This window comes from Symphalangus syndactylus, chromosome 7 (genome assembly GCF_028878055.3).
Source record: "Symphalangus syndactylus isolate Jambi chromosome 7, NHGRI_mSymSyn1-v2.1_pri, whole genome shotgun sequence".
Taxonomy (NCBI): domain Eukaryota; kingdom Metazoa; phylum Chordata; class Mammalia; order Primates; family Hylobatidae; genus Symphalangus; species Symphalangus syndactylus.
Window position 1 is genome coordinate 7,615,110 of NC_072429.2, and position 11,710 is coordinate 7,626,819.

General features: G+C 52.0%; 1 protein-coding gene across 1 annotated transcript; it reads left to right on the forward strand.

Annotated features, from left to right (window-relative positions):
* Positions 1 to 5,206: 5,206 nt before the first annotated feature.
* Positions 5,207 to 7,745, forward strand: CBY3 (chibby family member 3). Its single transcript, XM_055284969.2, has 3 exons — positions 5,207 to 5,319; positions 6,811 to 6,813; positions 6,928 to 7,745. Exons 1-3 carry the CDS (start codon positions 5,274 to 5,276, stop codon positions 7,605 to 7,607), a joined length of 729 nt encoding a protein of 242 aa, XP_055140944.1. The 5' UTR covers positions 5,207 to 5,273; the 3' UTR covers positions 7,608 to 7,745.
* Positions 7,746 to 11,710: the final 3,965 nt, after the last annotated feature.

The following is an 11,710-nucleotide window of genomic DNA, read 5'->3' on the forward strand; positions in this document are numbered from 1 at the left end:
AATCCCGGTACTTTGGGAGGCTGAGGCAGGCACATCACTTGAGCCCAGGAGTTCAAGCCCAGGAGTTTCGCAACATGACAAAAGCCCATCTGCACTAAAAAATACAAAAGTTAGCAGGGTGTGGTGGTGCCTGCCTGCAGTCCCAGCTACTCGGGAGGGTGAGGCAGGAGAATCGCTTGAACTCAGGAGGCGGAGGTTGCAGTGAGCCAAGATTGAGCCATTGCACTCCAGCCTGGTGACAGAGCAAGACTCCGTCTCAAAAAAAAAAAAAAAGACTTGAACAACCACTTCATCAAAATAGATAACAAATACCCACATGGAAAGATGCTTAATAGCATTAGCTGTTAGAGGAATGCAAATTAAAGCCTCAATTTATTAAGGATGAGGCTGGGCGCGGTGACTCACGCCTGTAATCCCAGCATTCTGGGAGGTCGAGGCAGACAGATCACCTGAGGTCAGGAGTTTGAGACCAGCGTGGCAAACATGGTGAAACCCTGTCTCTACTAAAAATACAAAAATTAGGCCGGGCGTGGTGGCTCATGCCTATAATTCCAACACTTTGGGAGGCCAGGGCAGGTGGATCACCTGAGGTCTGGAGTTTGAGACCCGCCTTGCCAACATGGTGAAACCCCATCTCTACTAAAAGTACAAAAATTAGCCGGGCGTGGTGGCAGGTGCCTGTAATCCCAGCTACTTGGGAGGCTGAGGCAGGAGAATCTCTTGAACCCAGCAGGCAGAGGTTTCAGTGAGCCGAGATCACGCCACTGCACTCCAGCCTGGGCAACAAGAGCAAAACTCCATCTCAAAAAATAAATAAATAAGTAAAATAAATTTATTAAGGATGAGCTTGCTGTTAAAAATTTAAAACAACAGGGCCGGGCGCGGTGGCTCACGCTTGTAATCCCAGCACTTTGGGAGGCCGAGGTGGGCGGATCACGAGGTCAGGAGATCGAGACCACAGTGAAACCCCGTCTCTACTAAAAAATACAGAAAATTAGCCGGGCGTGGTGGCGGGCGCCTGTAGTCCCAGCTACTCAGAGAGGCTGAGGCAGGAGAATGGCGTGAACCTGGGAGGCGGAGCTTGCAGTGAGCTGAGATTGCGCCACTGCACTCCAGCCTGGGAGACTCCGTCTCAAAAAAAAAAAAAAAAAAAATTTAAAACAACAAAACAACAGCAAAAACCCCACAATTTAGACACGCTACCACTATGGCTAAAATTAAAAAGGCTTGGCCGGGCACGGTGGCTCAAGCCTGTAATCCCAGCACTTTGGGAGGCCGAGGTGGGTGGAACACGGGGTCAGGAGATCGAGACCATCCTGGCTAACACTGTGAAACCCCGTCTCTACTAAAAATACAAAAAAATTAGCCGGGCGTGGTGGCGGGCGCCTATAGTCCCAGCTACTCAGGAGGCTAAGGAAGGAGAATGGTGTGAACCCAGGAGGCGGAGCTTGCAGTGAGCCGGAAAAAAAAAAAAAAAAAAAAGGCTTACTAGCTGGGCCCCGTGGCTCCTGCCTGTAATCCTAGCACTTTGGGAGGCCCAGGTGGGAGGATCCCTTGAGCCCAGGAGTTTGAGACCAGCCTAGGCACCATGGTAAGACCCTGTCTCAAAAACGCCACCACGACCTTTAATTAAGCGAATTTTTTAAAAATGAAGGTTTACCAAACCAAGTGTTGGCCAGGATACAGAGAAACAGAAACTTTCACTCACTGTTAGTGGCTTAATAAAAAGGTAAACATGCACCTGCCATATGACCCAGTCATTCCATTCCTAGGTATTTACTTAAGAGAAATGAAAGCATATGTCCACACAGACGAACAAAATGTTCAGAGCAGTTTTATATGCAATAGCCCCCAAACTGGAAACAACCCAAATGTGCATCAACAGCTGAATGGAAAAACAAATCGTGTGGTGTTTCCATACAATGAAATACTACTCAGCAGTAAAAAGCAATGAACTGTTAATAAATGCAACAACATGGATAAATCTTAAAATAATTATGTGGCGAGAAGCCAATGCCAAAAAAAATCTATATTGAGGCCGGGCGCGGTGGCTCACACCTGTAATTCCAGCAGTTTGGGAGGCGGTGGCAGATGGATCACTTGAGGCCAGGAGTTTGAAACCAGCCTGGTGAACATGGTGAAACCCCATCTCTACTAAAAATACAAAAATTAGCTGGGTGTGGTGGCGGGTGCCTGTAGTCCCAGCTACTTGGGAGGCTGAGACAGGAGAATCACTTGAACCCAGGAGGCAGAGATTGCAGTGAGCTAAGATCATACCACTGCACTCCAGTCTGGGCAACAAAGTGAGACTCCTCTCAAAAAAAGAGAAAAAGGTAATGGATACCTCCAGATGGATACATTATCTTGATTTTGGGAATGATTTCACATAACAAATTATCGAAATACTTCACATTATACGTTATAAATATATGTAGTTGGCCGGGCGCGGTGGCTCACGCCTGTAATCCCAGCACTTTGGGAGGCCGAGGTGGGCGGATCACGAGGTCAGGAGATCGAGACCATCCTGGCCAACACAGTGAAACCTGATCTCTACCAAAAAAAAAAAAAAAAAAAAAAAAAAAAAAAAAAAAAAATTAGCCGGGCATGGTGGCAGGCACCTGTAGTCCCAGCTACTCGGGAGGCTGAAGGATGAGAATGGCGTGAACTCGGGAGGCGGAGGTTGCAGTGAGCCAAGACAGCGCCACTGCACTCCAGCCTGGGCGACAGAGCGAGACTCCGTCTCAAAAATAAATAAATAAATAAATAAATAAATGTAGTTGATTCTGTCAGTTATACCTCAATGAAACTGTTACAGAAGTTTCCTAGGAGGTGGCGCTACCACCGGGCTCTGCCCCAGCTTGTGAGCTCCTGTGGATCTGGGTCTGTCTCTTGTAGTCAAGTGGGTGGGCTTAGCAGGTAGGACTGACTTCATTTCCTTCCACTGTCCGCACACGTGGCACATGTCCTTCAAACATGCCCAGCCACTTCCTTCCTCTACCCCAGGTCTTCAAGGGACTGGGGTCTCCTTATTGTTCAGGTTTTAGCATGAATGTCAAGGGCCTTCACCGAGCACCACATCTCAATTAGTTCCTACTTCTCACCCTGTCCCAAAATCACTTTCTGTATTTCCCTGGTTTGTTTTCTTCACTGTACGTATCAGAATTAGACTTTTTTTTTTGAGACGGAGTCTTGCTCTGTCGCCCAGGCTGGAGTGCACTGGTGTGATCTCGGCTCACTGCAACCTCTGCCTCTTGGGTTCAAGCGATTCTCCTGCCTCAGCCTCCCAAGTAGCTGGGATTACAGGCATGCACCACTATGCCCGGCTAATTTTGTATTTTGAGAAGAGATGGCGTTTCTCCATGTTGGTCAGGCTGGTCTCAAACTCCCAACCTCAGGTGATCTGCCTGCTTCAGCCTCCCAAGGTGCTGGGATTACAGGCATGAGCCACTGCACCCGGCCAATTTTTTGTATTTTTATTAGAGACGGGGTTTCACCATGTTAGCCAGGATGATCTCGATCTCCTGACCTCATGATCCGCCCGCCTCAGCCTCCCAAAGTGCTGGGATTACAGGCATGAGCCACCGCGCCCAGCCTGGATATTCTTATTCATTTAGTCATTCCTTTTTTTTTTTTTTTTTAGACGGAGTTTTGCTCTTGTTGCCCAGGTTGGAATGCAGTGGCACAATCTTCGCTCACTGCAACCTCTGCCTCCCAGGTTCAAGCAATTCTCCTGCCCCAGCCTCCTGAGTAGCTGAGATTACAGGCACCCGCCACCACGCCCGGCTAATTTTTTCTATTTTTAGTAGACACGGAGTTTCACCATGTTGTTCAGGCAGTTCTCGAGCTTGTGACTTCAGGTGATCCACCCACCTTCCCCTCCCAAAGTGCTGGGATTTGCAGGCATGAAACACCGTGCCTGGCCCTCTTTTTTTTCTTTAACACAGGGTCTCTATCGCCCATGCTGGAGTGCAGTGGCACAATCACTGCTCACTGCAGCTTTCACCTCTTGGGCTCAGGTGATCCTCCCACCTCAGCCTCTTGAGTAGCTGGGACTACAGTCTCATGCCACCACGCCCAGCTAATTTGTTTTTGTAGAGATGGGGTCTTGCCATGTTGGCTAGTCTGCCCTTTCATTTTCTTTTTTTTTTTTTTTTTTTTTTTTGAGATGGAGTCTCGCTCTGTCGCCCAGGCTGGAGTGCAGTGGCGCAATCTCGGCTCACTGCAAGCTCCGCCTCCCGGGTTTCCGCCATTCTCCTGCCTCAGCCTCTCCGAGTAGCTGGGACTACAGGCGCCCGCCACCACGCCCGGCTAATTTTTTTGTATTTTTAGTAGAGACGGGGTTTCACCGTGGTCTCGATCTCCTGACCTCGTGATCCGCCCGCCTCGGCCTCCCAAAGTGCTGGGATTACAAGCGTGAGCCACCGCGCCCGGCCTGCCCTTTCATTTTCATCATCTATCCTATTATCTTCCTCCCTCCTCAGTTGGTGCCCCACTGAGATCCCTATCACTCGTGGTGCACCCATCCCATAGGTGCCGTAGGTGCTGGTTGGTAACTCTCAGCTGCCCCGGCCAATAACTGACATGTAGAAGGAGGGTACAAAAGACGGGCTCCCTTGCTTTAAGGAGGCCTAACTGTGGTGCTATCTGTGCTCAGAGTTCCCCATGAGAGCAAGCGGAAGCTAGTCTCCAGGTGAGACCACATTCTGGCTCAGCCTTAGCCTTTTTCTCTGCCCTGTCTTGTTTCCCTCAACCCCTTCTCCTGAGAGCACTTCCCCAATAATTCACTTGAATAAGAATGCTCATCTTAGGCTCTGCTTCTAGGGAACCTGACCCATGACACCTTTTGTTAGCTTCCTGAGAGACTAGCTTGTTAGTTCCCCTAGAACAAATTCCTGTCTTGGACTATGCTTATGACTACTCCCTTCATTCCCATGCCAAGAATGACAGCTCAGTGAGGGAATATCTTCTTCACTTCCCTAGAACTGTTCCTAGAACATAGTAGGTGCTCAATGATGCGCTGAATGCATGCAGGGGAGAGCCCAGAGTCTATCTGACAGCTCGGCGGTCAGCACCCCTTCTTGGCCTGGGGTGGCCTGGCCTGGAGGCATTGTGAGTCATAGCAGGTGGACAAGAGCTGAGTGGGTCGGGGATGGGACTAACCCTGGGACAGCAGCTCAGCAGCTCCACCACATCTTCCAGGTGAGGCATAACATACAGTGAGGACTAACGGGGAAGGATCCTCTGAGAAGATACAATCTCAAGGGTGGGCCTGGATGTGGGCTTCCAGAGACCATCTCCCTGAACCAGATCTTGGGGATGGTATGTACCATCCAGCCTCTGTCCACCTATATGTGAGGGATAAGTGTATTATGAATTAATGAAGGCATAACAGAGGGAACCCTGCTCCAGTTCTTTCTCTTCTCACTGTCCATGGGCAGAAGAGGAATTAGAAACAACACATAGTTCCCTTTTTCACATAATAGAATCAGCACTTACTGGGTAGGGGTGGCGGGGGGGTGCAGGGAGAAGTGAGCAAAATGGGACTTGTCTGTTATCTGGACTTTGGACTCCCTGAGGGCATAGTTTGTTTGGAACAAAAGTCATGTTTAGCGTGCACAATCTCTGATACTTTGAGCCCTATGCATAGGTCTAGCCCGTGGCACACACCCCAGGATGTCAGTGAACACACTGGACTATGCTCTATACACACGTCTGCCTTCCAAGCTGGATTAGGAGCATCTTGAGGGCAGGCAGAGGCTGTTTCAGGTCCCCTTCCCAAGACCAGAGTCTGGCACAGAGCAGATGCTAGTTCAAGTCTATCAAATGACTGAATGATGAGGGCAATAATGCTGTTGGGTATGCTAGATATCCTCCCAGATTGTTTTCAGAATCCAGATCTAACCCTGGCTTTGTAATCCTTCAGCAGTTCCCTCTTACCCACAAAAGGAAGTCTAAGCTTCTGAGCCTGTCTGTACAGCACCTTCACATAGTGCACTGGTCCACCTTCCCAGCTTCCTCTTCTGCTCTTCCCAGCACCAATCCTATCCAAGCTCGTGTTCACATCTGAAATATGAAAGTCCTGCCCTGCCGGGTACAGTGGCTCACACCTGTAATCCCAGCACTTTGGGAGGCTGAGGTGGGCAAATCACCTGAGGTCAGGAGTTCGACACCAGCCTGGCCAACATGGTAAAACCTCATTTCTACTAAAAATACAAAATAAAAATGGTCAGGCGCGGTGGCTCATGCCTGTAATCCCGGCACTTTGGGAGGCCGAGGTGGGTGGATCACCTGAAGTCAGGAGTTCGAGACCAGCCTGGCCAACATGGTGAAACCCCGTCTTCACTAAAAATACAAAAATTAGGTGGGGGTGATGACAGGCGCCTGTAATCTCAGCTACTCAAGAGGCTGAGGCAGGAGAATTGCTGGAATCCAGGAGGTGGAGGTTGCAGTGAGCCAAGATCGCGCAATTGCACTCCAACTCGGGCAACAACAGCGAGACTCCGTCTCAAAAAAAAGAAAAAGAAAAAGAAAGCCCTGTTTGGCTCTTCCCTCTGCCTAGAAGCTCTCCATTTTCCATCCTCAACCCACCTGGCAAAGTCCTACTCCTCCTTTAAATACCTACTTACTTGTCTTACTACCATTCCCTACCCCTCACCCTTCCAGCTGCAACTCAGAGAACAAGGCCCTCCTCCCGTCCTTCTTCTGCATATCTATCCCAGGGCCTGATCCTCAGTGGTCTTTGGGGAAGATGGTTTAGGTGAGACTGCTGCCTGTGCAGCGTGGAGGGACGGGCTCCTCGGTGGCCAGCAGCTGGTTGGACAGAGCCGCAGCCCTAGCTGCAGGGCTAAGACATGTCCACCGGCCTCGCGGTTTGAGAGGCGGCCTGTACCAAGCACGCTGCTCACCCGGACTCTTGTCTCCCGGCAGCTCCCCCAGGCTCGCCTTCATCATTCTGGACATCCGGGCTCCCGAGACAAGAGCGCAGCACGAGTCGCCAGCGCTCCCGAGGCTCCCCTCCGAGCACCTGCGTGCCCTACAAGGTCCACGCCCTGGCAACCTTCGAGTGCTCCGCTACGAGCCATGCCAGCCGCCTGTGGGAGCAGCTGCAGCAGTTTTGGGCCGATTACATCTCGCGGCCCTTCTCGCCACGGCGGCCGCCGCTGCGCCGCATGCCCTCCCTGTCCACCTTCTACCTGCTGGACCACAACATGCGCCAGGCCGAGCTGGGCCTCGCCTACGGCGCGCCGCGCATGCGCCTCAGCAACCAGGCCTTCGTGTTCCGCGGCGGGCGGTGGACCACTGAGAGCCAGCTGGCGCAGACGTGGTCGCCGCTGCTCTCGCGGACCGCCTGGAGCTGGAAGGCGCAGGTGCAGCGGACCAAAAGCCAAGTGTTGCTGGAGGACAACAACTACCTGAAGCTGCAGCGGGAACTGCTCATAGACATGCTGACTGAGACCATGGCCCGCATGCACTTGCTAGAGAAGAAGCTCAACCCCGAGGTGACCCCGACGGCTGCGGCGCGCGCCGGCCAGAGGAAGATGCGCAAGCGCGCAGGCGCCAGCGGGGCCGTGCTCATGATCCAGCCGTGCGTTCTGGACTCGCAGTGATGCAATAAAGGCCGCGCTACGCATGCGCGCCTCGCGCCTCGGGTCTGCCACTGCCCCCGCGCTGGACTGGTTCCCGCGGTTCCCCGGGTCGGTCTCTGCGCGTGGGTGGGGGGGGTCTGCGTGGCCTCCAGGACTGCCCCTCTGTGCTGGGTGTCGGCGGGGGACGCAAGCCTAAGCTACCTGTCTCGGGAGGGTGCGATGGGGCCGTGGGGGAGGGTCTGCGCGTGGCTCTCCGGGAGTGCGGAGTGGAAGCCAGGCTTGCAGCCGACATGGCCCAAATAGGGTGGAGTGGCGGGTAATGGCCTTGCAGGCCATCCAGGTAACGGAGGGCGAAGTCCCGGAGACGGAGGAACCACGGTGCTCAGGGAATGAAGAGTGCGGTGCAGAGGGAGCGGAGGACGGTGTAGGGGGTCGGGGACTTTGCACTTGGTCGGTCCTCAGGGCCTCTAGGCTCAGGAGGTTTAGAAACTAGGAGTCCCAGGGTAAGTGTTATTTTACATTCCCAAGAGAAGCTTTCTGGAAACCATGGGCTGTGCAGCCCCCACTTGCCTGTGTGGCACTTTGGAGAGTCGCGTCTCTGTTACAGGCCTTTTTTTTTTTTTTTTTACTTATTTTAAACACGAGGTCTCGCTCTTGTCACCCAGGTTGGAGTGCAGTGGCGCGATGATGGGTCACTGCAACCTCGAGCTTCCGGGCTCAAGCAATCCTCCCATCACAGCTTCCCAAACGTGGGATTACAGGCGTCAGCCACCGCGCCGGGCCATTTTTTTTGTATTGTTAGTAGAAATGGGGTTTCACCATGTGGGCCAGGCTGGTCTCGAACTCCTGACCTCAGGTGATCTGCCCGCCTCAGCCTCCCAAAGTGCTGGGATTACAGATGTGAGCCACTGTACCCGGCAGGGCACGCCCAGGCTGGCGTGCAGTGGCACGATCTCGGTTCACTGCAACCTCCACCTCGCGGGTTCAAACGATTCTTCTGCCTCAGCCTCCCGAGTAGTTGAGACTACAGGCGCTGCCACCACACCCGGCTAATTTTTATATTTTTAGTAGAGATGGGGTTTCACCATATTGGCCAGGCTGGTCTCAAACTCCTAATCTTGTGATCTGCCCGCCTGGCCTCCCAAAGTGGTGGGATTACAGGCATGAGCCACCGAGCCCGGCCTCAGGCCTCCTTTTCTCCCTCCATAGAATGCAGTCTGCCTGGCCCACAATCTTCTAAAAATTACATTAGTTGCCAAAGTTTCAGAATTTGGAGATATCACATTAAAAATCCAGATTTCCTGGAGCCAGGCGTGGTGGCTCACGCTTGTAATCCCAGCACTTTGAGAGGTCGAGGCGGGCTGATCACGACGTCAGGAGTTAAAGGCTACCCTGACCAACAAGGTGAAACCATGTCTCTACTAAAAATAACAAAAATTGGCCGGGCGCGGTGTCGGGTGCCTGTAAGCCTAGCACTTTGGGAGGCTGAGGTGGGCGGATTGCCTGAGCTCAGGAGTTCGAGACCAACCTGGGCAACATGGTGAAACCCCATCCCTACCAAAATACAAAAAAATTAGCCGGGTGTGGTGGCGCATGCCTGTAGTCTCAGCTACTCTGGAGGCTGAGGTGGGAGAATCACTTGAACTTGGGAGGTGGAGGTTACAGTGAGCCGAGATCACGCCACTGCACCCCAATGTGGGCGACAGAGTGAGACCCTGTCTCAAAAGAAAAAAAAAAAAATTAGCTGGGCTTGGTGGTACCCGCCCTACAGTCCCAGTTACTCCTGAGACTGGGACAGGAGAATCGCATGAACCTGGGAGGCAGAGGATGCAGTGAGCCAGCATCACACCACTGCACTCCAGAGCCAGACTCTGTCTCAAAAAAAAAAAAAGAAAGAAAATTTAAAAATCCAGCCGGGCACAGTGGCTCACACCTGTAATCCCAGTACTTTGGGAGGCCAAGGCAGGTGGGTCACCTGAGATCAAGAGGTCGACACCAACCTGGCCGCCAACATGGTGAAACCCTATTTACTAAAAATACAAACATTAGCTGAGCATGATGGCAGACGCCTGTAATCCCAGCTACTTGAGAGGCTGAAGCAGGAAAATCACTTGAACTGGAGAGGGGGAGGTTGCAGTGAGCCACTGCACTCCAGCCTGGATGACAAAGTGAGACTCTGTCTCAAAAAAAAGAAGAAAAACAGATTAGATTACCAAGGGATGGGAGGACAGAGTGTGAGTGTGTGTGTGTGTGTGTGTTGGGGGGGGGCTTGCTTTTGGGGTGATGAGAAATTGGCACTATAGTGGTGATAGTTTTGCAACATTGTAAAAAAAGTCACTGAATGGTACACTTCAAAACGGTGAATTTTATATGAATTTTATCACAATAAAAGAAGTAAGGCCGGGCGCAGTGGCTCACGCTTGTAATCCCAGCACTTTGGGAGGCTGAGGCGGGCGGATCACGAGGTCAGGAGATCGAGACCACGGTGAAACCCCGTCTCTACTAAAAATACAAAGAATTAGCCGGGCGTGGTGGCGGGCGCCTGTAGTCCCAGCTACTCGGAGAGGCTGAGGCAGGAGAATGGTGTGAACCCAGGAGGCGGAGCTTGCAGTGAGCCGAGATCGTGCCACTGCACTCCAGCCTGGGTGACAGAGCGAGACTGTCTCAAAAAAAAAAAAGAAAAAAAAAAAAAAAAAGAAGTAAAAGGAGGAAGATGCTTTACATAAAAACATTAAGCAAAACTTAATGTAGCATGCCAAAATAGCAAAACTCATAAAGGGATCCAAGAATGCCTAAAGTTTAGGGAATATTGCTTTGGCCAGACTACTTGAAAACAAATACAGTCCTAGGGTGGAGAAAGGTATCTGCCCCACCAAACCTGCAAAAGGCAGGGAGCCCCACAGACCAGTGCGGGCCCTGTTTAGAAAGGTTCATCCACAGGTCAAGTGCGGTGGCTCACGTCTGTAATCCCAGCACTTTGGGAGGCCGAGGTGGGTGGATCACCTGAGGTCAGGAGTTCGAGACCAGCCTGGCCAACATGGCGAAACCCCATCTCTTCTAAAAAAAAATACAAAAAGTTAGCTGGGTGTGGTAGCAGGCGCCTGTAATCCCAGCTGCTTGGGAGGCTGAGGCAGGAGAATTCCTTCAACCTGGGAGGTGGTGGTTGCAGTGAGCCGAGATCGCACCATTGCAGCCTGGGCAACAGAGTGAGACTCTGTCAAAAATAAAAAATAAATAAAAAAAGAAAGGGGCACCGCCGGGCGCGGTGGCTCACGCCTGTAATCCCAGCACTTTGGGAGGCCGAGGTGGGCGGATCACGAGGTCAGGAGATCAAGACCATCCTGGCTAACACGGTGAAACCCCGTCTCTACTAAAAATACAAAAAAATTAGCCGGGCGAGGTGGCGGGCGCCTGTAGTCCCAGCTACTCGGGAGGCTGAGGCAGGAGAATGGCGTGAACCCTGGGGGGCGGAGCCTGCAGTGAGCCAAGATCGCGCCACTGCACTCCAGCCTAGGTGAAAGAGCGAGACTCCTCAAAAAAAGAAAGGGGCATCCAAGTGGATCAAGGGCCTGAAATAAAAGGAGCAAGGTGATATTTTGAAATATCTAACTTTGTTCTTTCTGCTCTAGAATTTCACACCCTGGTCCTGAGCCCTGCCAAAGGGCAGCCCAACTCATTGCCCCAGGAGATGAAAACCACAGAGCAGAAAGTAGGAACAAAGGACCCTGGCTTTCACCTCCTACAGCTCAGAATCCTCTGGGGAATAGAGCTTTGCAAAAATATTTCTGGGTTTGAGGAAGCAGGTCAAAAAGGCTGTGTAGGTTTGTCAAGCAAGAGGAGAGATGAGGGCCAGGTGTGGTGGCTCATGCCTGTAATCCCAGCACTTTGGGAGGCCGAGGCAGGCGGATCACTTGAGGTCAGGAGTTTGAGACCAGCCTGGCCAACATGGTGAAACCCCGTCTCTACTAAAGTTAGCTAGGCGTGGTGGCAGGCGCCTATAATCCCAGCTACTCAGGAGGCTAAGGCAGGAGAATCACTTGAACCTGGGAGGCAGAGGTTGCAGTGAGCCAAGATCGTGCCATTGCACTCCAGCCTGGGCAACAACAGCAAAACTCTATCTCAAA